General features: G+C 42.3%; 2 protein-coding genes across 6 annotated transcripts in view; both read left to right on the top strand.

Annotated features, from left to right (window-relative positions):
• NDC1 (NDC1 transmembrane nucleoporin) overlaps positions 1-15,622 on the top strand; it is a 62,396-nt gene extending 46,774 nt beyond the window's left edge. Inside the window, exons 17-18 of one of the 3 annotated variants that reach the window (XM_073896723.1) lie at positions 4,131-4,177; positions 15,248-15,622. In XM_073896723.1, coding sequence (XP_073752824.1) covers positions 4,131-4,177; positions 15,248-15,447 — 247 coding nt within the window. In that variant the 3' untranslated portion in view covers positions 15,448-15,622. Of the gene's footprint in view, positions 1-4,130; positions 4,178-8,101; positions 9,800-15,247 lie in introns of those variants that run through there. The other 2 variants (XM_073896722.1, XM_073896724.1) reach the window with 2 other exon arrangements.
• GLIS1 (GLIS family zinc finger 1) overlaps positions 9,834-22,128 on the top strand; it is a 233,049-nt gene continuing 220,754 nt past the window's right edge. For 2 of the 3 annotated variants that reach the window (XM_073896725.1, XM_025871883.2), the window contains exon 1: positions 21,609-21,719. The gene's annotated coding sequence lies outside the window, so the exon portion shown is untranslated. Of the gene's footprint in view, positions 10,875-21,608; positions 21,720-22,128 lie in introns of those variants that run through there. The other variant, XM_073896726.1, reaches the window with a different exon arrangement.

Below are 22,128 nucleotides of genomic sequence, written 5' to 3' on the forward strand. Positions count from 1 at the left end.
TAACTTTTCTTTAAATTTTTTTATTGTTATGTTAATCACCATACATTACATCATTAGTTTTTGATGTAGTATTCCATGATTCATTGTTTGTGCATAACACCCTGTGCTCCACGCAGAACGTGCCCTCTTTAATACCCATCACCAGGTTAACCCATCCCCCCACCCCCTCCCCTCTAGAACCCTCAGTTTCTTTTTCAGAGTCCATTGTCTCTCATGGTGGTGACAAAATGTATTTGGCAGCAAAACCTGACCTGAATTGATGTGGGGCTATTTGTAGTATTTCATGTAGTATGACTATGCTTATAGTCATAGTATGTTTGACTGTGAGGTGCTGTCCCATACCCCACGAGAGTGTTATGTAATATGCATCATTATTACCTTTCTAATATCTGAAAAGTTCTTTATTCTGAAACATCTGGCTTCAGGAGTTTAAGACAAGGTGGTGTAGACCCGTTTTTGTAAAATGCTGTTAATTCTTCCATTCACTCACTGCCTACCGTATTACCAGACCCTGAGATAGGCACTGATTGTACAAGGTCATAGACCTTGTCCTCAAAGCATTTGCCACCCTGTGTGGGAGAAGTAAATGGAGGCAGCCCTTGTTGGCAAAGAACCTTACTTACACAATTGATGTGTCTTGCTATTGCTGTGGTTGATTGAGCATCTATTCTGCTCCTAGCCTATTCCGACCAATAGTTGTTGCTTGCATTTGTGCCCACCTCCTTTATGGACCATTTCAGCACTAAATGCAGCATCTCAGGTCCTGGTGCTAGCCTGCTTCATTGCTTGCATTATTTTGCAGGAGCTGTGTGGCTCCGCCTTGCCTCCAACTGCTCATAGTCTCCCTGCACACACATATCTTACCAGATACGGTTGAGTGTGCCTTGCAAGAAATCCTGGTGGTAAAGCAGTTCTGGAAAACCTGTGGGATGTCCCTGGCAGAGAAACATTAGAAGGTGGCCTCTCAGTCACAGGCCTTTACCTTGAAAGTCTTTTAAAGATATGTTGACTCTTGATTGACTTATCCTATTTGTCTCTCAACTTATTAGTAACAGTAGTCTACAGTCTTGAAAAAATAGAATACACTAGGGGTGCTGGGTGGCGCAGTTGGTTAAGCATCTGACTCTTGGTTTTGGCTTGGGTTGTGATCTCAGCGTCGTGGGATCGCCCTGTGTCAGGGGCTTGAGATCTTTTCTCCCTCTCCCTCTGCCCTTCCTGCTCATGCTATCTCTCTCTCAAATAAATACATAAATTTTAAAATATATATATATATATAAAATACTAGTCCCTCCCTAACATTATGACCCTTAGTTGCAAGGACACAATCCCCACCTCAGTTTAGCATAAGCATAAAAAAGGGAGTTGATTCTAAGGGTACCAGGAAAGTCTTGGTAAGCACAAATACAGATTTGCTTCTGTGAAGAACCTGGAAAGTTTTCAGGATCTCTAAATGGTTCTCTGCTTCTTTCTGCTTCAGTGCTTTATTCTGTCTCCCTGTCTTCTGGCCTTCCGCTCGCTCCAGCTGCCCTCTAGCTCCTGAGTTTATGTAATGGAGACTGGTCATTTCTGAATGACAACCACATTCCTCATTGAAAGAAATTAGCCCAAATGGATCAAGTATTCAAGGGTCTAATTAGGCTTGAGGGAAAAGGTCATGCAGTGCCAACATAGCTTCTGCAAGCTTACCTTTGTTGATTAGGAGAGAAAGGAGGGTAGGGGCAGTTACCAGAGCCTCCCAAGATAGGGGCAAAAATTTGGGCCTACAAAGGCCTACAAAGAGAGGCTGTTAAGTCCCTTTGCTTTGGGTTTGGACCCCAAAAGGCTGCACCCTAGAGGGAAGGGTAAAGAGGAAATAGAACGAATGCATTGTAGTTGAGTTAGAATTCTCATTAAATTGATTTGTGGTAATCCCTGTTTGCCAGTGTTTCTAGGTTCTGGGAGAAACTATCATAAATCCTCTGTGGAGAAAAACAACATCCTAGGCTTCAATTATTTTTACAAACAAGTTTTCAAATACAGTGTCTGCACACAATTAAAAATAACCAGGCATAGGAAGAGACAACATGAATGAGAACAACAAAAGCAAGAGACAATAGAATAGACCCATAGGGGCTCCAGATTGATTAGTTAGGAGACAAATTAAATAATTTATGTATATTGTTTTTATTTTAATTCCAGCATAGTTTGCATACAGTGTAATGTTAGTTTGAGGTATAAACTTAGTGATTCAACACTTCCATACAACATCTGGTGCTCATCACAACAAGTGCACTCTTTGATCCCCATCACCTGTTTAGCCCATTCTTCTACCCACCTCTCCTCTGTTAACCAGTTTGTTCTCTACGGTTAAGAGTCTGTTTGTTGGTTTCTCTCTCTCTTCTTTTTCCTTTGCTAATTTGTTTTGTTTCTTAAATTCCACATATGAATGAAATCATATGGTAATTTGACTTTCTCTGACTGCCTTGTTTCACTTAGCATTGTACTCTCTAGCTCCACCATAGCGAATGGCAAGATTTCATTTTTAGGGCTAAATAATATTCCATTGTATATATGTACACCCCATCTTCTTTATCCATTCATCTATGGATGGGCACTTGGACTGCTTCCATAATTTGTCTGTCGGAAATAATGCTGCTCTAAACGTAGTGGTGCATGTATCCCTTTGAATTAGTGTTCTTATATTCTTTGGGTATACACCCAGTTAGTGGGATTACTGGATTGTAGGGTAGTTCTATTTTTAACTTTTTTTTTTTAAGATTTTATTTTTTTATTTCAGAGAGAGCACAAGCAGGGGGGAACAGCAGGCAGAGGGAAAGGGAGACTCCCTGCTGAGCAAGGAGCCCGATGTGGGACTTGATCCCAGGACCCTGGCATCATGACCTAAGCCGAAGGCAGATGCTTAACTGACTGAGCCACACAGGTGCCCTATTTTTAACTTTCTGAGGAAATGCCATACTGTTTTCTACAGCGGCTGCACCAGTTTGCATTCCCACCAATGCTGCATGAGGGTTCCCCTTTCTCCACATCCTCACCAACACTTGTTTCTTGTGTTTTTGGTTTTAGCTATTCTGACAGGTGTGATGTGATATCTCATTGTGATTTTGATTTGCATTTCCCTGATGAGTGATGTTGAGCATCTTTTCATGTGTCTGTTGGCCATCTGTATGTCTTCTTTGTAGAAATGTCTGTTCATGTCATAAATTTTTAAATAATTATGATTAGTATGTTCAGTAAGATTAAAAATGAAATTTTAATTTGTTGGAAAACTAGAAACTATGTATATATGTAGTAGAAACCATATAAAACTATAAAATTTGAAAAAGCACCACAGAAATTCTAGGGTAGAAAAATAGAATAGTTAAAATTAAGAAGTCAGTGGATAGGTTTACCTGCAGATTAGATATAGCTGGAAAGAATTACTTGAAAGATAGGTCAGAAGAAATTATTCAGAGTAAAGCAGAAAAGTCAAAAATATTAAAATACAGGAGACAGGTTAAGACAGATGATACAATGAGAAACTCTGCAGGTGTAATTGGAGTCCTGGAAGGAGGGGAAGATCTAATGGGGCAGAGCAGTTTTGAAGATTTAACAGCAGAGAACTTTATGAAATTGTTGCAACATCAAGCCACAGATTTAAAAAGCTCTATGAACCCTAAGTAGATAAAGAGAATACGTACTGAGGTACATCATAGTAAAAGTGCTAAAAACCAAAGACAAAGTCTTAAAAGTAGCCAGAGGAGGAAAAAAAAACAAAACATTGCTTTCAAATGAGCAACAACTAGACAGCTAACTTCTCAACAAAAACAACTGAAGACAATGGAGTGCAAATTCTAAAGTTCTGAAAAAAATCTACTAACCTAGAATTCCATACCCAGCATTAATCTATAAAAATGGTGAAATAAAAACGAATGAACAAAAGTTGAGAGATTTCAGCAGGTCATACTGAAAGGAACTTAGTGGGGGTGCCTGGGTGGCTCAGTCAGTTAAGTGTCTGACTCTTGATCTCAGTTCAGGTCTTGATCTCAGGGTGGTGGGTTCAAGCCCCATATTGGGCTCCACACTGGGCATGGCGCCTACTTCAAATAAATATAAATAAAAGGAACTTAATTTACAAAGGCGGTTTTTTTCAGGGAGAAGAAGGAAGGGGAGTCAGAAGAAATTAAGAACAACAAAAAAGGTAAATATGTTATATAAATCAGAATATTTGGGAGTTAAAATATCCTAGGGTGCCTGAGTGGCTCAGTCAGTTAAGCATCCAACTGTTGGTTTTGGCTCAGGTTGTGATCTTAGGGTTGTGAGATCCAGCCCTGGATGGGGCTCCGAGTTCAGGCAGAGTTTGCTCGAGATTCTCTCCCTCTCCCTCCTCCTCTGCCTCTTCCCCAGCTCATGTGCACACTCACTCTTGCTCTATCTCAGATAAATAGATAGATGATAGATAGATAAATGAATTCTTTTTTTTTTAAAGATTTTATTTATTTATTTGAGAGAGAGAGAATGAGAGACAGCATGAGAGGGAAGAAGGTCAGAGGGAGAAGCAGACCCCCCTGCTGAGCAGGGAGCCCGATGCGGGACTCGATCCCAGGACTCCGGGACCATGACCTGAGCCGAAGGCAGTCGCTCAACCAACTGAGCCACCCAGGTGCCCAATAAATGAAATCTTTAAGGAGTATATCCTAAGGTCTTTACATTGGAAAGAGAGTAAAAGTGCCAGCAGTAGATTTTAGCATATTAAAGGATGTGCACTGTGGCTTAAGTATAGCCATTGAAAGAATAGTAAAAGTTTCAAGTTCAGGCAGGAAAAGCATGGAATACCAATATAAATATGTATATATATAAATATATATTTATTTTATATAAATATAAAAGTAAGTAGGAGGGGAAAAATCTAGAATAGGCAAGAAAAAGAGAATGCACATAGCAAGATACAGATTTAAACCCAATATGTCAGTAATTGAATTAAATAGAAATGGACTAAATTAAAACAAAGATTATCAAACTAAATAAAAAACAAAATTCAACTGTTTGCTGCCAACAAGAGCCACATTTAAAACATAAGGATAGATATGTTGAAAATAAAAGGATAGGAAGAGATAAACATGCAAACAAAAAAGAAGCCGACCTACTTGCATTAATTTTTTTTTTTTAAAGATTTTATTTATTTGACAGAGAGTGAGTGCACAAGCAGGAGGAGTGGCAGGCAGAGGGAGAAACAGACTCCCTGCTGAGCAAGGAGCCCGATGCAGGGCTCGATCCCAGGACCCTGGGATCATGACCTGAGCTAAAGGCAGATGCATAACCAACTGAGCCACCCAGACACCCTAGGTGTATTAATTTTTGACAAAGTCTACTTCAAGGCAAAAAACTTACCAGAGGTAAAGAGGGGCACTTCAAAATAAAAGATTCAGTTCATGAGAAAGATACAGTGCTAAATGTTAATGCACCTCATAACAGCCTCAAAGTACATTCAATCAAAATTATGGGCAAAAGATGAAGAGGCACTTTTTTTTTCTATCCATGAAGTTGTTATTTACATTCCTGTTAGTTGACATACAGTATTAATATTAGTTTCAGGTGTACAATGTAGTGATTTAATGCTTCCAAACAACAGGTACTTAAAAAGAAAGGTATTCAAATGGCTTATAAGAGGAGGTAGATATTCAGCGCCATTAGTTATGAGGGAAATAAAAATTTAAACTATACTGACATCCCACCACACACCCATCAGAAGGGCTTCAGAAGACTGACAATGACAGGTGTTGAGTATATGGAACAACTAAAATTGCCATAGAATTGTTGGAAGGAGTGAACAAATGAGCAGTAACTACTAAAGCTAAACCTATGGCCATCCTAGAATCTATCAGTTCCATGAATTGGTATATGCCCCAGAGAAATTAGTGCACATTCCCACCAAAAGTCATTTACGAAGGATGCTTGTAGCAGGATTTTTCACAATAGCCCCAGATTGGAGACAATTCAGATGTCCATCACTATAGTAGAATGGATAAATGTGCCGAACTTTTACAATACGATTTTACACAGCAATCCAAAGAATGAACTATTGCCATGTTAAACAATGTGAATGAAGTTCATAGACACAATATTAAGCAAAAGGAGCCAGACATATAGGATATATACTGTGATTGCATTTATATGTGTTTCAAGAACAGGTAAAATAATGTTTTCACCCTAAGTCAGAATAGTGGTAATGGGGAGAGGGGTAGCGTATTGACTTGGAAAGTTGTGGGGAAACCTGAGGTGCTGGAAATGTTCTGTAGCTGGATTTGGATTATGTGGGTGTATACATATGAACATTCATTGAACTGTATATGTAAGGTTTCTATATTTTATACCTCAATTTAAAAAACACGACAGAACCACCTACAAGGAGGAATAGACAAGTCTACCATATCACAAGGTATTTTACTCACCTCTCTTAGCAACTGATAAAATAAGTGGATTTTAGAAATCAGGAAGGCTGTAGAATATTTGAATGACACGATCAGCAAACTTGTTCCAGTGGGCACCTATGGAACATTGCGTCTAACTGAAGAACATGCATTCTCTTCAAGCTTACATCGAACATTTACACATCTGGCCAGACGTGGGTCCATAAAGCAAGCCTCAACAAATTTCAAAGGATTAAAATCATTTAGAGTACGTTTGACCGTAAGACAGTTAAGGTGGAGATCGGTTAAAAGTGTTAATTAGAACACTCTATATGTTTGGAAATGAAGAAATACACCTTAAAATAGCCCACAGGTCAAAGAAGAAACCACATGGGTGGGAAAAATGATTTTAATCAGGTGATCATGAAAATACATGTTGACACTTAGGAGATACAGCTAATGCCGTGCTTAGGGGGAAATTTATACCCTTAAATGCATAGATTTATGCCCTTAAATGCATAGATTAGAAGAAAGACTGAAGTCAATGAGCTAGGTACCATCTCAGAAAGCTAGAAAGTGAATTTAATCTCTAGTCTTTACCACTTCTATACCTTTTCAGCGCACATGTGGTAATGTATTATAATTTCAAGTTTACTAGCGATCCCTGGAAACTGCGACCTCGGAGTTCCTGGGGTTCGGGGATCATGTCTTATTCCTTATAACCCCAGTGCCTATATTAAGTGCCTTGCATGTGGTTGATACGTGTTTGAACTGAATTGAGTTCATCCCCAGTGCCTTGGGGCTTTTGAAACCCAGGGTCTCAGACTCAAGGGCTTGCAAAAGCCAGACAGGTGACGTGAGGAGCGAGGCGGACCAGATGGGGTACCGGCAACCTGGAGGGCGTGCACCCCCTCTGGAAGGAGGACTGCCACTGCTTGGCCCTGGTTGTCGCAAAGGGAGCATGTTGGCCCGAGAGGACTAGATCTCCCCATCTGTTTATAAGAAAGCACAAATTCAGATTTTGATGTGAAATCTCCATTTTTAAAGTGTTGGAAACTAATTAATTAAAAAAAAAATAGAGCACGTGCCAAAGCAAACTACATGGCCCTAAGGCTGCCAGTTTGCAACCTCTGTTTTATTTCACACCTTACGCGGTGGAAATGTGTTTCATGTCTCAGTAGCCCAGCCAGCAGACTCTTAAGTAGCCTCTTCCATTGAGTATACTTCTGCCTGAAGAGAAGGGTCGTGGCGGCTTCCTAATTGGATTTCTGGGTCCTATCTGTAAGAAGTTTGCAGTGTTCTTTAAAGCCTCCTTTGTAGTTGGCTGTTTACCCCAGCTGAATCAGACAAGAATTGCCAAAGATTTGTTTTCCTCCTTTTGTTGTAATATTCTTAATGATGCATTCTGACTTTTTCACTCTGTTTTCTACACATTTGTCACCACTTCTGCTTTTGGATCTTCATGCTGGAAAATCTGAGGCTTACATGGAAGATTGATTTTTAATGCCCCTTGCGTTGTTTTTCAGCTGTAACATTTGCATGCAATTATGACATTTTAAAAATAGGAGACCACGGGGTTTGAAAAAAAAGAATCTTCTGGGCGGATGAGAAAATGGAACGGCCGGCCTTTAATTTTGTTAACATCCCAATTACATCGTGGTAACCCTTGTGACGATTTCTGTCCCTTGTAATGCAACACCTGGTTTTTGTTCCAGGGACAGAGCCCAAGCCTGGCTGACTCAACTCTTGCTCAATTGTGAAAGAGTTGGCTGGAAGGCTCGTGTTTCCCACTGGCCAGCAGAGGTCACTATTTCAAAATTGTTAGTGGAGAAATGTCTTGTGGTCCACACCACTTCTCATTTGTTTGGGGGGAGGTCTTATTCATAGTAATGGCGGGAGATTTATTTTTTTCATATTTTTCTGTATTTTCTAAATGTTATTAAAAATTGTATGTATATATATTATATTTATATATATATATTATGTTTAAAATTGCTGATGACTTGAGTGGCCTTCTATAGATAGATGCTTATAGAGTGATCACTGCCACCATTTTTTGAGCACCTGCTAGGTGCTGGACCCTGGACTCTATGCAAATTCTCTTTAATAGCCATTGATCTGCCAGGGTTGTCTTGACGTTTACCTCAGTTTTCCTGGAAGAGGAACCTGAGGCAAGAAGTGAGATGATTTGCTCGAGGACACATAGCTAAAAGAGAAGGGATTCAGATGCAGGAAGGTCTGTCTTCAAAGCCAGGCTCTTAGTTTTCTTGGGAGCTGTACTTTTTTTTCCCCAAAGAAGGAATATTTTATCAGCTTGAAGCCAACAATCACCAAGAATGTGTGAGAGGAGTATGTTATTTTTGAAGCAAAACCTTAGAAGTAGCTTGCTATTTTTCCTTTGCAAATTTCAGCCTGTGGTTTTCTTGAAGAAACTAGACTTGACTCCTTGTCTTTGAAACTGGGAACCAATGATGTTCTGTCAGGCTCTGCTCCTTTGCCTCGGGAAAACAGAACATTATAATACATTGTCTCCAAAAATGTCTCAAGCTTAAGACTTATTTAGTGAGTCAAGTTTACTAAAAAGATTTCTAACTTCAATTTATAAGTCCAGTGGAAAACTTCCTAACTTTGGAAATACTGCTTGTGAATGAAAAGATAAATCTGTTTTAGTGGACTTTTATTTATTCATGTTTTAAAACATGAATAAGTCACCAGGCTTTTCCACAAAGCTAGAGAGTTATGAGAGGACAGCTGTGTTCATCACCAGATAATGAGTGGTCAGTTTGACCCCCCTGTTCTCACTGAAGAGGTCATGTGAGAACAGCAAGAAAAAGCTTTGTATCTTTTGGGCTGCTATAAAAGGACATTGGGTTCTGGAATCAGTCTCCCAAATTGGCCTGGCATACTGCAGTCCATCATTCTCATTTCAAAAATTTTTAATGTTTTTGTGGTTGCTATTAACTATAATAATAAATAATAACAATTACTATTATTATTAGAACAGAAAACCATATTACCCTTTTAGATATTCCTAATTAAATAATAAGATGGAGCTGGCTTATTTTCTTTGTCAACAAATATTTAACCAGTTTTTACAAGGATAGCAAGTAGCTCAGAGTAGCCAAACTAAGTCTCTAGTTGGGGGAGATAGGTGATGAATATAAACAAATGTCATGTGGTGGTGAGTACTCTGAAAAACAAGTAGGTAGTAGATAGCACAGTGGGATGCTGTTTTAGGTGGGCTGGTCAGGGAAGGCCTTCCTGGTAAAGCGATGTTTGGCCAGAGACCTGAATGAGGTAAGAGACAGAATATGTGGATACCGGGGGAAAGGTCCCAGAGAACAGGACCCCAGTACCAGAGCATGCTTGATAAGTTCAAGAGATAGCAAAGCAGGAAGGGTGGCTGGGCACAGTGGGGGAGAGGATGTGGGGGGAAGGGAGGTCAGAGACATAGGAGGGGACCAATCCATGTCAGGCCTGGTAGGCTACAATAAGGACTTTGCTCTTACTCAGAGGCAGCCACTGGAAAGTTCTGAGCAAAGGAGTAAATGGGCCCACTTATGCTTTTAAAAATTCAACCTGGCTGTTCTATGGAAAGTAGACTGGGGAGAGCAGGTGGCCGGGAAGAATGAAAGCAGGGAGACTACTAGTTAGGAGGCTACTATATTGTCTGGTTCCGTTTCCCTGCAAATACCATGATGTGCTGAAAACCAAAACAAGTTGTTATGAAAGAGCAGTTGCCTAGTAATGAGAGTGAGGAAGGGGTATAACTTAGTGGCCTGGCAATTGCCGCACCTTGCTTCCAGAAACCACCATTAAGGATGAGGAATGCCTTGGGTCACCCAGGGGGAAGTTCCAAACCTGAAACTGCTACTTCCAGACCCTGGGCCTCTCCCTTCCCTCCCCTCCCTGTCACTCCCAGCTCCCAGGCTTGTCAGGTTTCCTTCCTAAGTAAAGCTGCATTTAGCCACTTCTGTCCATCCCCACTGACCCCACCACCTGAGTCCAGGCTCCCCAGCATTGCTCTCTGGGGCTTCTCCGGACGATTCTAATAGCATCCACACTTGCCTCTTTCTCCATCCACTTTCCACACAACAGGTAGAATGGTATTTTCAGAACAGATCGGATCATGTCAGTCTCCAGCCTAAAATTCTTCATTAATTTTGGATCCAGCCTTTTCCCTTCCCCAGTCTCATCTGGGGCCTTGCCTCCCCTCACTCCATGGCTTCCAATCCCACTGCCCTTCCTTCACTGCCTGGAAGGGATCGCCGTTCCTCTCATCTCAGGGCTTTGTCGCATACTTGACCATCTGCTGGAAAGCTCTTCCTCAGCTCCACAACCAGAGACTTTGTGTCCTCTGAAATTCCAGTTGAATCATCACCTCCTCAGGGAAGCCTTTTGTGACTTCATCAAGCCTCCGACTCCTCCTCCCACTTCACAGCCTCTCATCATGTGGAGCATTTCTCCTTCAGGGCCTGATCTTTGCTGGTTCGTATGATTCCCAGATGTGCATTCATTTGTATGATTGGCTGACCACTTTGTGTCCACTACCAGTTGGGGAAGCTCTGTGAATCTCTGGCTCCTTAGGACAGCTCCTGGGCACGGTAGGGTCTCAGTCAGTATTGTTGGATCAAGATGGAGGGTCCTCTGGACACACTACTTCAGACCTCTCCGAATGACTTTCCGGAAGGCCCGCACATCCTTTAGTAACTCCTTCACTCACTCTATTAACTTATGCCTAGATTCACCCATAATTCCCTGAGTGTGCACGGATACCAGGCACTGTGCTCGGTACTAGGGCTAGGGTGGCACCTAAAACCATTCCTGCCCCCAGAGAGCGAGGGGCACTCAGAAGGCTTTCAGCGAGGAGAGCAACATGGTTGGATCAGTGATTTAGAAAGACCACTGTGGCTGCTGGGAGGAGACCCAGCTGGGAGGCTGGTCCAGTGATTCAGACTAGAGATGATGAGGCCTGTTGTGGGCTACAGCGTGGGATGGAGAGAAGTACCTGGGAGGTAGGAATCACAGGCCTCAGGGACTGGATGTAGGTGGAGGAGAGAAGGAGCCTGGGAGAACCTCTAGGATCCCAGCTTGGTGGTGTCATCATTCATGTGAGCAAAAACACAGGATGAGAAGAGGAGAAAGGAGGAGAGGGGGAGGAAATGAGTGTAGTAGAACCTGGCTTATTTGTCAGTTTCTATTTCCTGAGAGAGTCTGATTAACCTGAGGCTTCATTTAGAAGAGACTCTACTTTTAGGAGTAACCAACTTGACTCTTTGTTTTTAATTTGCATACAGTAAAATTCACAGTGCACAGATCTATGAGTTTTGAAAAATGCATAGAGTCGTGTAAACACTGCCACAGTCAAGATACAGAATAGTTCTCTCATGGCCCCTTCCTCCCCCAAACGGCCTCACTCCAGGTAGTCAAGTCTTTTCCAATCCTTAACTCCTGGCAATTACTGAACTGTTCTCTGTAATTTTGTCTTTTCCAGAATGTTACATCAATGGGGTCATACAGTATGTAGTCTTTTGAATCTGGCTTCATTTACTTAGCATGATAGCATTTGATTCACTCATGTTATGTATATCAAGGATCAATTTTGGGTTATTGCCGAGTAGTATTCCATTCTGTGGACTTACCACAGTTTATCTGTTCTGCAGTTGAGAAACATTTTGTTTTATATTTTTGAGGATTACAAATAAAGTTCCTAAAAATCTTCATGTACAGGTTTTTGTGTAAACATAGATTTTCATTTCATACTGGGAATGGGATTGCTGGCTTGTATGGGTTGTATGCTAAGTATTATCTTTAACTTTATAAGAAAATATCAAATTGTTTTCCAAAGTGGCTGTACATTTTTACATTTCTTTTTATTATTATTATTTTAAATTTTGGAATAGTTTTATTTTTTTAATTAACATATAATGTAATATTGGTTTCAGAGGTACAGGTCTGTGATTCATCAGTCTTATATAATACCCAGTGCTCATTACATCACATGCCCTCCTTAATGTCCATCACCCAGTTACCCCAGGCCCCCAGCCCCCTATCCTCCAACAACCCTCAGTTTGTTTCCTTTGATTAAGAGTCTCTTATGGTTTGTCTCCCTCTCTGATTTCGTCTTCTTTTATTTATTTGAGAGAGAGAGTGAGAATGAGTACGAGTGGGGGAGGGGAGGAGCAGAGGAAGAGGGACAAGCAGACTCCATGCTGCACACGGGGCTAGATCTCATGACCCTGAGATCATGACCTGAGCCAAAATCAAGAGTGGGTCGTTTAACCGACTGAGCCACCCAGGCACCTCCCCTTTTGCATTTCTACCAGCAATTTATGAGAGTTCCAGTTGCTTCACATCATTACCAACATTTGGTATTTTTCTATTTTTAAATTTTAACCATTCTAATGGGTGGGTAGTGGTAGCTCGGTGTGCTTATAATTTGCGTCCCCTGATGAGTAATGATGATGAACATCTTTTCACATGCTTATTTTCCATCAGCATATTTTCTTTTCTTTCTTTTTTTTTTAAGTATTTATTTGATAGAGAGAGGCACAGCGAGAGAGGAAACAGAAGCAGGGGAGTGGGAGAGGGAGAAGCAGGCTTCCTGCAGAGCAGGGAGCCGGATCCCAGGACCCTGGGATCATGACCAGACGCTTAACAACTGAGCCACCCAGGCGCCCCTCCATCTGCATATTTTCTTTGGTGAAGTGTCTCTTCAGATCTTTTGCCCATTTAAAGCCTTTGGTTGTTTTCTTTTTGTTAAGTTATAAGGGTTCTTCGTATACTCTGAATACAATTCATTAGTTGGATATAGGATTTGCAAATATTTTCTCCCTGTTTGTGGCTTTTCATTCTCATCAGTGGCTTTTGCAGAGCAAAAATTTTTTAATTTTTTGTCAAGTCCAATTAACACTTTTTTCCTTTATGGATTGTGCTTTTTGGCCTCATATCTAATTACTCTTTACCTAACCTAAAGTCACAAAGATTTTCTTCTATATTTTTTTCTAGAAGTCACAGCTCTGCATTTTGACCCATTTTGAGTTAATTTTTGTATAGCGTCTGAAGTGTAGGTTGAGGTTTGGTTTTCTGTATATGTGTTGCAGCTGTCCCAGCACTCTTTGTCAAAGGGACTGTCCTTCCTCCACTGAATTGCTTTTGTGCTTCTGACAAAATCTACTGGCCATATGTGTGTCCCATAGAATATGGACTATTCTGTTCCATTGATCTATGTGTATATCCTTTTGTCAGTATCACACTGTCTTGATTACTGTAGCTTTATAGTGAGTTTTAAAATCCGGTAGTGAGTAAGTCCTCCATCTTTTTCTTTTTCACAATTGTATTGGCCATTCGAATTCCTTTGCCTTTCTAAATAAGTTTTAGAAGTTGCTTTCTATTAAAAACTCCTGCTAGGGGGCACCTGGGTGGCTCAGTCATTAAGCATCTGCCTTTGGCTCAAGTCATGATCCCAGGTCCTGGGTTCGAGCCCCACATCAGTCTCCCTGCTCAGCGGGAAGCCTGCTTCTCCCTCTCTCATTCCCCCTGCTTGTGTTCCCTCTCTCGCTTTGTCTCTTTCTGTCAAAAAAATAAAATCTTTAAAAAACAAACTCCTGCTGGGATTTTCACTGAAGTTGTCTTGAATTTATAGATGAATTTGGGGAGAATTGACATCTTAATAGTACTTAATCTTCCAAATGATGAATATACCTCTTCATTTATTTAGATCTACTTTGATTTCGTTCATCAGCGTTTTGTGGCATAGAGATTCTGCACATATTTGTTAGATCTCTATCTAGCTATAGTTTTTTAAGTGCTATTATAAATAGTAAATTTTTTTATTTACTTAATTACTTATATTGTCCATTGAGGCATTTTATTTGCATGTATATATTACATCCCTACAAAAAGAATCCTAGGATTTTCCCTCCTGTCTTTCTTCTTCATGGTTCATGATGCCAGCTGAGGTCATCAGTACAATGAAACCAAACTGTTGGGATGGGAGAAGATTCTTCTGCCACTTTTTTAGATCTTTGAGTTGTACATCAAATCTGGGGCTGATCACTCCACAGTTGTTTAACCTGCCTGTGAGTTTCACAACATTTTCCCAGCTGTGTGGTCATCAGTGATTCCAAATTTGCCAATGTAACCATGCTTCATCATCATAGTTAGAAACTGGACTATGACTCTGGAGGATGACCTAATAAGAACCTGGCATTTGCCTCCCTTTTCAGCATTATTAATGTTCTTGTGAGCATCTGCTAGTACATTCATGTGCACCATTATGGTAGCACAGAAAGATGGCGAAAAGAGAAATAAAAGAAATTTTATTTCTAATGGTTTATTGCTAGTATATATAAATACAATGGATTTTTCTATATTAACCTTGTATCTTGCAACCTTGATAAACTCATCATTTATCAGTTCTAGGAGCTTTTTTCTTTGGTAGATTCCCTGAGATTTTATACATGATGATAATGTTGCCTGCCAATAGAGAATTTATTTCTTTCCAACCTGTGTGTGTATATTTTTTTCCCCTTGCCTTATTGCACTTGCTTAGGACTTGCAGTGCGATGTCGAATAGGAATAGTGAAATATCCTTTTTTGTTCTTAATTTTATGGGGAAATCATTCAGCCTTTACCACTAAGTATAGTGTAAATGGGTGATGTTAGCTGTAGGTTTTGTTTTGTTTTTGTAGACGCCCTTTATCTAGTTAAGAAGGTTCCTTTTTTATTCCTAGTTTAAGTTGATTCTTACTCTCTCTAATCATATATGAGATTTTACCTAGAACATCTTTATTGGCCCTTTATTACTATGTTCCATATTGGGATTCTTCAGGGGTTTTTCTTTGTTTTATTTTTAAAAGGGCATCTTCAACTTAATAAAATGAAGTCTGGAAGTGGTGGAAGTATGTTGGATGTTTCATTAATCATCATCATCACCTTTCATTTTCTGGTTGATTTGATCTTTTTCCACCTACTCATTGAGTCTCCACAAATGCCTTGGTGGGCCAGGTACTGTCATCTTTATTTGGCAGGTGCTGTATCGAGGAACCTGGGAGAGTGACTTGCTCATGTACCTCAGCTTGATAACACCAGAGCTACAACCACTAAAGAATTAATTTTATGGACTGTCCTCAGTGAAAGTCCCAAAGTGCAGGGAAGTAAACCCCGGCCTTGGACTCAGGCAGACAATCTTTAATTTTAATTAAATTAAAATTTTAATTAAATGCAGTAAAATTCATGTAACATAAAATTAACCACTTAAAAGTGAGTTATTCAGTGGCATTTAGTACATTCACAATGTTGTACAATCATCACCTTTATCTAATTCCAAAAAATTTTCATTAGCCTAAAAGAAAACTTATAGCCATTAAGCAGATAATCCCCATTGGTTCCTCCCCTTAGCCCCTGGCTACCACCAATCTGGTTTCTGTCTCTATGGATTTACCTATTAAGGATATATCATATAAGTAGAATCATAAAATATGTGACCTTTTGTGTCTAGCTTCTATCACTTAGCATATGTTCTTGAGGTTCATCCAGGTTGTAGCATGTATCAGTTCTTCATTCCTTTTTATGGCTGAATGATATTCCATTATGTGTATGTGTATGTATATATATATGTACGGTTTGTTTATACATTCATCCACTGATGAACATTTGGATTGTTTCCACAACAATGTTGTTTTGGGTATATGCCTCCCATATGGCAGACTCCTCAATGAGCAGGAGTAGAATTGCTGGATCATATGGTAATTCTATGTTAAATGTTTTGAGGAATCATCAAACTGTTTTCCACAGTGGCTGAACCATTTTATATTCCTGCCAGCAATGTATGAGGGTTCCAATTTCTCCACATCTTCACCAACACTTGTTATTTTGTTTTGTTTTTTTTAAATTATTATAGCCATCCTAGTGGGTGTGAAGTGATACCGCATGGTAATTTTTTAAAAAAAGATTTTATTTATTTATTTGATAGAGAGAGACACAGCGAGAGAGGGAACACAAGCAGGGGGAGTGGGAGAGGGAGAAGCAGGCTTCCCGCAGAGCAGGGAGCCCGATGCGGTGCTCGATCCCAGGACCCTGGGATCATGACCTGAGCTGAAGGCAGATGCTTAACGACTGAGCCACCTAGGTGCCCCACCTCATGGTAATTTTGATTTGCATTTCCCTAATGACTAATAAGTTTGAGCATCTTTTCATGTACTTGCTGGCCATTGTATATCTTCTTTGGAGAAGTGTCATTTGCCCATTTTTTGACTGGGTTGTCTTTTTGCTGTTGGCTTATATGAGTTATTTATATATTCTGGATGCTAAACACTTATCAAATAAATGATTTGCAAATATTTTCTCCCATTCTGTAGGTTATCTTTTCACTACCTTCATAATGTCCTTTGATGCAAAAAAGTTTTTAATTTTGATGAAGTCCATTTTTAAAATTTTGTTGCTTGTGTTTTTGGTTTCACATCTAAGAATCCATTGCCAAATCCAAGGTCACCAAGATTACCCCTATGTTTTCTCCTAAGTATTTTATGGTTTTTAGTTCTTGCATTTAGGAAGTTGATCCATTTTGAGTTACTTTTTGTAGATGGTATGAGATGGGTTTCAACTTCATTCTTTTGCATGCGGATATCCAGTTGTCCTAGCACCATTTGTTGAAGAGACTATTCTTTCCTCAATGAGTGGTCTTGGCATTCTTATTTTTATTAGTTTATTTATTTTTAAAGATTTTTATTTATTTACTTGAGAGAGAGAGCAAGCAAGAGAGAGAGTGAGAGAGAGACACAACACGAGCGGGGGGGGAGGGGCAGAGGGAGAGGGAGAAGCAGACTCCCCACTGAGCAGAGAGCCAGATGCAGGGCTCGATCCCAGGACCCTGGGATCATGACCTGAGCCCAAGGCAGACACTTAACTGACTGAGCCACCCAGGCGCCCCAGTCTTGGCATTCTTATTGAAAATCAGTTGACCATGGATGTATGGGAGGCAGACACTCTTAATTGAGAACTTTGGCAAATGACTTAATTTGGAACTTTTATTTTCTCACCTATAAGATGGGGAAGATAATCTCTCAGAGTTTTCGGGATAAAATGAGATCACATATGAAGACTGTCGGCCATACTACCTGGCACATACTAGGTTCCCCAGTGAATGTTAATTCTTCTCTTACTGCAAGAAATAGAGGCAGGGTAAACAGTGTAACATCCATCACCTCTATTGCTTCTCCTTTTTCATATTTCCAGGACACAGGAGACCTTTAGATACACAGAAGTGTCTATTTTTGCCTCAACCATTTGCTGAGTATATGTTTACGGCCCTGGATAAAGATGGTGAGTAGAGAGGCCATGATAGGTTGAAGAAGTGCTTAGCTGGAAATGCAGTCAGGCAGATGAAGCAGTGGTCAGTCTTTAATAATTCAATCAGCATTCCATAATCATTGACCTAGTACTGACTTTGTGCCAGAATCTGTTCTAGGTTCCGGAGTTACAAAGGCAAAAGGCTGCCCCTGCTCTCAGAGAGGTCTCAGTCTAGAGGAAGAGACAGACTGTTAAACTGGTAGTTATAAAATGGTATAATAGAAGTTCTGACATAGAATGAAGTAAGACTGCTGAAAGAGTGTGCAAGAAGAAAATAATTCTAGTCAGAGCACTTCAGGAAGGCTTCTGAGAAAAAATGACACTTGAGCTGGGTATCAAACAACTCTTGGAAGGAGTATGAAGGACAAGAGGGAAAAATGTTAGCCTAAGAAACATCATATACAAAACTATGAAGACATGAATATATGTTCTGGGTTCTAGGTGATGAAAAATATTTTAGGGTGCTTGGAACACAGGATAGGGCTCAGTGGTGGAGTGAGAAAATTTTTTGACTTCACTTAGATGGCTGTTGGGATCTATTAATGATCAGTGTCTTCATCGGGGAAGTGACATGGTCAATTCTATGTTTTAGAGACTGAGAGAGAGACCTATATGGAAAACGGGTGATAGGGAAGAAGATGAGGTTAGAGGCAAGAAGAGTTGGGAAGAAATGGGGGTGGGGGGTGGGGAAGTGTTAGGTGGCTTTATGGTGAATCAAATATGGGAATGTGGGAGAGGAGGGACCTCAGATGACTCAGACTTCTGACATGGGGGACTTGGCCATGGGGTCATTCACTAGGTAAGCACAAGAATGAGGAGCTAAGTCGGAAAAGAAAACATGATGTTTGCTTTTGGAGATGGATCCAGATGGAGATGGAGATATCGAGTAGACAGGCTGTATGTGGGACTAGAAGGGCAACAGCCAGGTTGAGCTGGAACACTCGTTAGTATAAAAAACACACATTACTGTCTGGGTAGGGAGAAGTGGGTTTTATTTGTTTTTCTGTGTTTTGTTCATGTCAATTAAAATATTAATGAATTTTATTTTCATATCCAAACTATAAAGAAAAAAATACAGCTCATAGTCCTACTACTTAAATAATCCCTATTGAAAAAGAGGATAATATATATTTAGAAAAGGAAACAGTTCAGAAAAGTAAAAAATAAAAAAGTACCCCCCAGTCCTCCATTTCCCTTAACCACTGTTAACACTTCCTTGTATTTCCTTGTAGGAAAAAAAAAATGCATGCACCCACTGGGTTCTGTATATCCCCAAAGGGGTCCTGCAATATACAAGTGTTTAAGAGGTCTATTTTATTGAGCAGATTAACCTTCTCATTGCTTTGTCAGGTTTTACAAACCCATCTGTCCTAGTGGGGTAGATCTGTGAGCTCACAGGGGGAAGGGCAGGATCTCCATTTCCCTAGCTCCGGCGTGGGGGCTGGCTCAGGGTTGGTGCCCAGTAAAGAATAAGTGAATGAGCTGTTGCTACATCTTGGAAATTTGGAGAGCCTTTGCCTGCAGTTACAGTTGATTAAGTGACTTATTCAGCAAGTGTTTTCAGAGTCCTAAGTGTGCAGTGCTGTGAGAGAGAGAGAGAGAGAGAGAGAGAGAGAGAGAGTGTATGTGTGTGTGTGTGTGTGTGTGTGTGTGTGTGTATGGTGAGGGAGGGACAGCAGAGGACTCAGCTCCTGGACTCACTGAAAGGTAGAACTGGAAAGGCCAGTCATCTTCCAACTGGGTCTTGCTTTTTGAGGTGGAAACTGAGGGCCAGAGTGAGATTATGATTTGCTAAAAAGCCACATGGCCTGTTGGTGGCACAGCCAGCACTGGAACTTCAGAAGGGGTTATGGGGAGGAGCACCTAGTGGTGTGTTGGAGGGGTTGGTAAGCTACCCTTGCTCCCTTCTACCTCTTCTCCTCCTACCATAAAAGTAGCAACAATTCTCAACTCCAAATCCCCAGACACATGGAAGACTTTGAGGTGCCCTATGCAGCCCTTGGCCCTTGACCTGTGTGTAATAGGCAGATTGGAGGATATCCTATACCTATTAGAGGCAGCTGGCTGGTAAAGAAGGGAGAGCACTGGACTGGAAGTCAGGAAGCCTGGATGCTGGTGCCAGCTCTGCCACACCCACCACATTGCTGTGGGCCAGTCACATCCTCTCTCCTTTGAATGTGGGGGTGGGTCTAACTAAATCTCCAAGGACCTTCTTATCATTATTGATCTCTAATTGTAAGATGCTATATTTAACCAATTATAGGAAATCAGATTTTAGAATTTTATGATTCTAAAATCCTGGTTTCCCAAGATTCCAGGGATGCTGCTTGAGGTCTCTTACTCTTTGCAGAATCCTCTATTGTGAGACCTGACCTATTGTGTCATAGGGAGGGGCTCTACATACATTTTTCAACTTGAGGCCAAGGCCAAAGAGACCAGACCCCTACCTTAAGAGAGTGTGAAGCCAGACAGGTCCCTTGGAGTGGCCCAGATCACCAGCAAACAGTGCAGAGGGGGTGGGCTGAGATGAAATGCAGAGACCACCTCAGGATCCTCCAGGGACCCTTCCAGTAGCCCTGGCAGATTATCCAGCTCAGGTGAACAACCCTGTTTTGTACAGGAGGAAACTGAAGCTCAGAGAAGGGAACCGAGCCACTGCTTCCAGTCGCTCTAAGTCCTGTTCTTTGGGTGGTGTTCTTTCTACACATTGGACAGGGCTCCCTGAGACTGCTGTCTTGTGAGGGAAGCCCAGAATCCAGGCCCGGAAGGAACTTAGAGGAATGGGTCTCAACCCCCAAGGCTCTAAGATCTCCTGGGAGCTCGCTAACAACCTAGGCGCTGGGGCCCTGCCCCCAGGCAGATTCACAGATACAATTAGAATATTTTCTTTTTTTTTAATTTTATTTATTTATTTGAGAGAGAGAGAATGAGAGATAGAGAGCACGAGAGGGAAGAGGGTCAGGGGGAGAAGCAGACTCCCTGCTGAGTGGGGAGCCCGACGTGGGACTCGATCCCGGGACTCCAGGATCATGACCTGAGCCGAAGGCATTCGCTTAACCAACTGAGCCACCCAGGCGCCCCCAATTAGAATATTTTCTAGTTGGGACCCGGCATCTGGTTTTGTTTGTCTTAATAAACATTTTTATTTTTCGGAAAAAAATTTTTTTGAGTAAGCTCTACGCCCAAGGTGGGACTCGAACTCATGACCCTGAGATCATGAGTTGTATGGTGAGCTGACTGTGCCAGCCAGGCGCCCCTGTTTTTGTCTTTCAACTTTGGAGTTTGAGACCCTCTAGGCTGGACTCGACTCTACCTTGAAAAACACCACAAAAACAAAAACGTAAGAAAAGTGGTCTGTGATCCCTGGTTCTCGTCCCAACGTTGCCGCAGACTGGCTGTGAAATGCGTGCAGGTTCTCGAGTGAGCCGCTTGGATCTGCAACAAAACTTTCAAAGCACTTTCATATCTGTTACCTCCGCGGGCAGGTTTCGCCGGTCACATTTGATGAGGAGAAAACTGACCTCGGAGAAGGGAAGGGTCCTTCCTCAGCCGCTGGGACAGGCGGGGACACAGCCTGGCTCCCCTGACGCCCAGTGCGCTCCGCCGCCCAGCCAGCCCAGCTCCAACGACAGAGCCCTGCCGCTCCCGCCCGCGGCGCCGCCCTGCCCGGCCAAGCGGCCGGAGGGCAGCGGGCAGCGCAGGGCTCCGGCAGCCGCCGCCTGTCAAACCCTCCGCCCAGCCCCGCGCCCGGCCCTGCCCAGGCCCCCAGGCAAGGAGGCCCCGCCCTCGCGCCGCGATTGGCCTCTGCGCGGCAGCTTCAGCGAGCCAGTGGCTGGAGCGGCTGTCGGGCAGGTCGGGGCCCCGCCCCCGCCCCGGGATGCCGCCCCGCAGGACGCGGCGGCAGCGGCGGCTGCGGGGGCTGCGGCGCCAGTGGAGGCGCGCCGAGCCGTGCGACCCGCGAGCTGCAGCCGCAGCGGCGAGGTGAGAGGGGGCGCGGCCCGTGACCCGGGGAGGGGGCGGGCTCCGGGGCCCGAGATCCGAGGCTAGGGTCCCAGCGACGCTCGAATCCCGGGAGCTTTGGAATGGCGCGGGAGCGCCGCGAGGAAAGGAGAGTTTGGGGGCCCCGGGCCCTTGTTCCAGTAGGGGTGTTGGAAGGATCGAGGCTCTGTGGAGGGGGACCCAGAGCGCGTGTTCGTGGAGTGTGAGCCAATGAGGCTGCTAGTGTTGCTGAGTGTCTGAGCGGGTGAATGAGAGAGCAGTACGTGTGGCAGGCACACCGTGTCCCCAGTGTGCATTTGCGGGGGTGTGTGGTATGCGTGGGAGCCAGCGTCCATGGGCGTTACCGACTTTGTGCGGGTTTGCGCGTGAGATGGGTTCATTTTCTCTGCTG

Source organism: Callorhinus ursinus, unplaced genomic scaffold (assembly GCF_003265705.2).
Source record: "Callorhinus ursinus isolate GAN/ISIS: 27379988/994484 unplaced genomic scaffold, GSC_fseal_2.0 scaffold9, whole genome shotgun sequence".
NCBI lineage: Eukaryota > Metazoa > Chordata > Mammalia > Carnivora > Otariidae > Callorhinus > Callorhinus ursinus.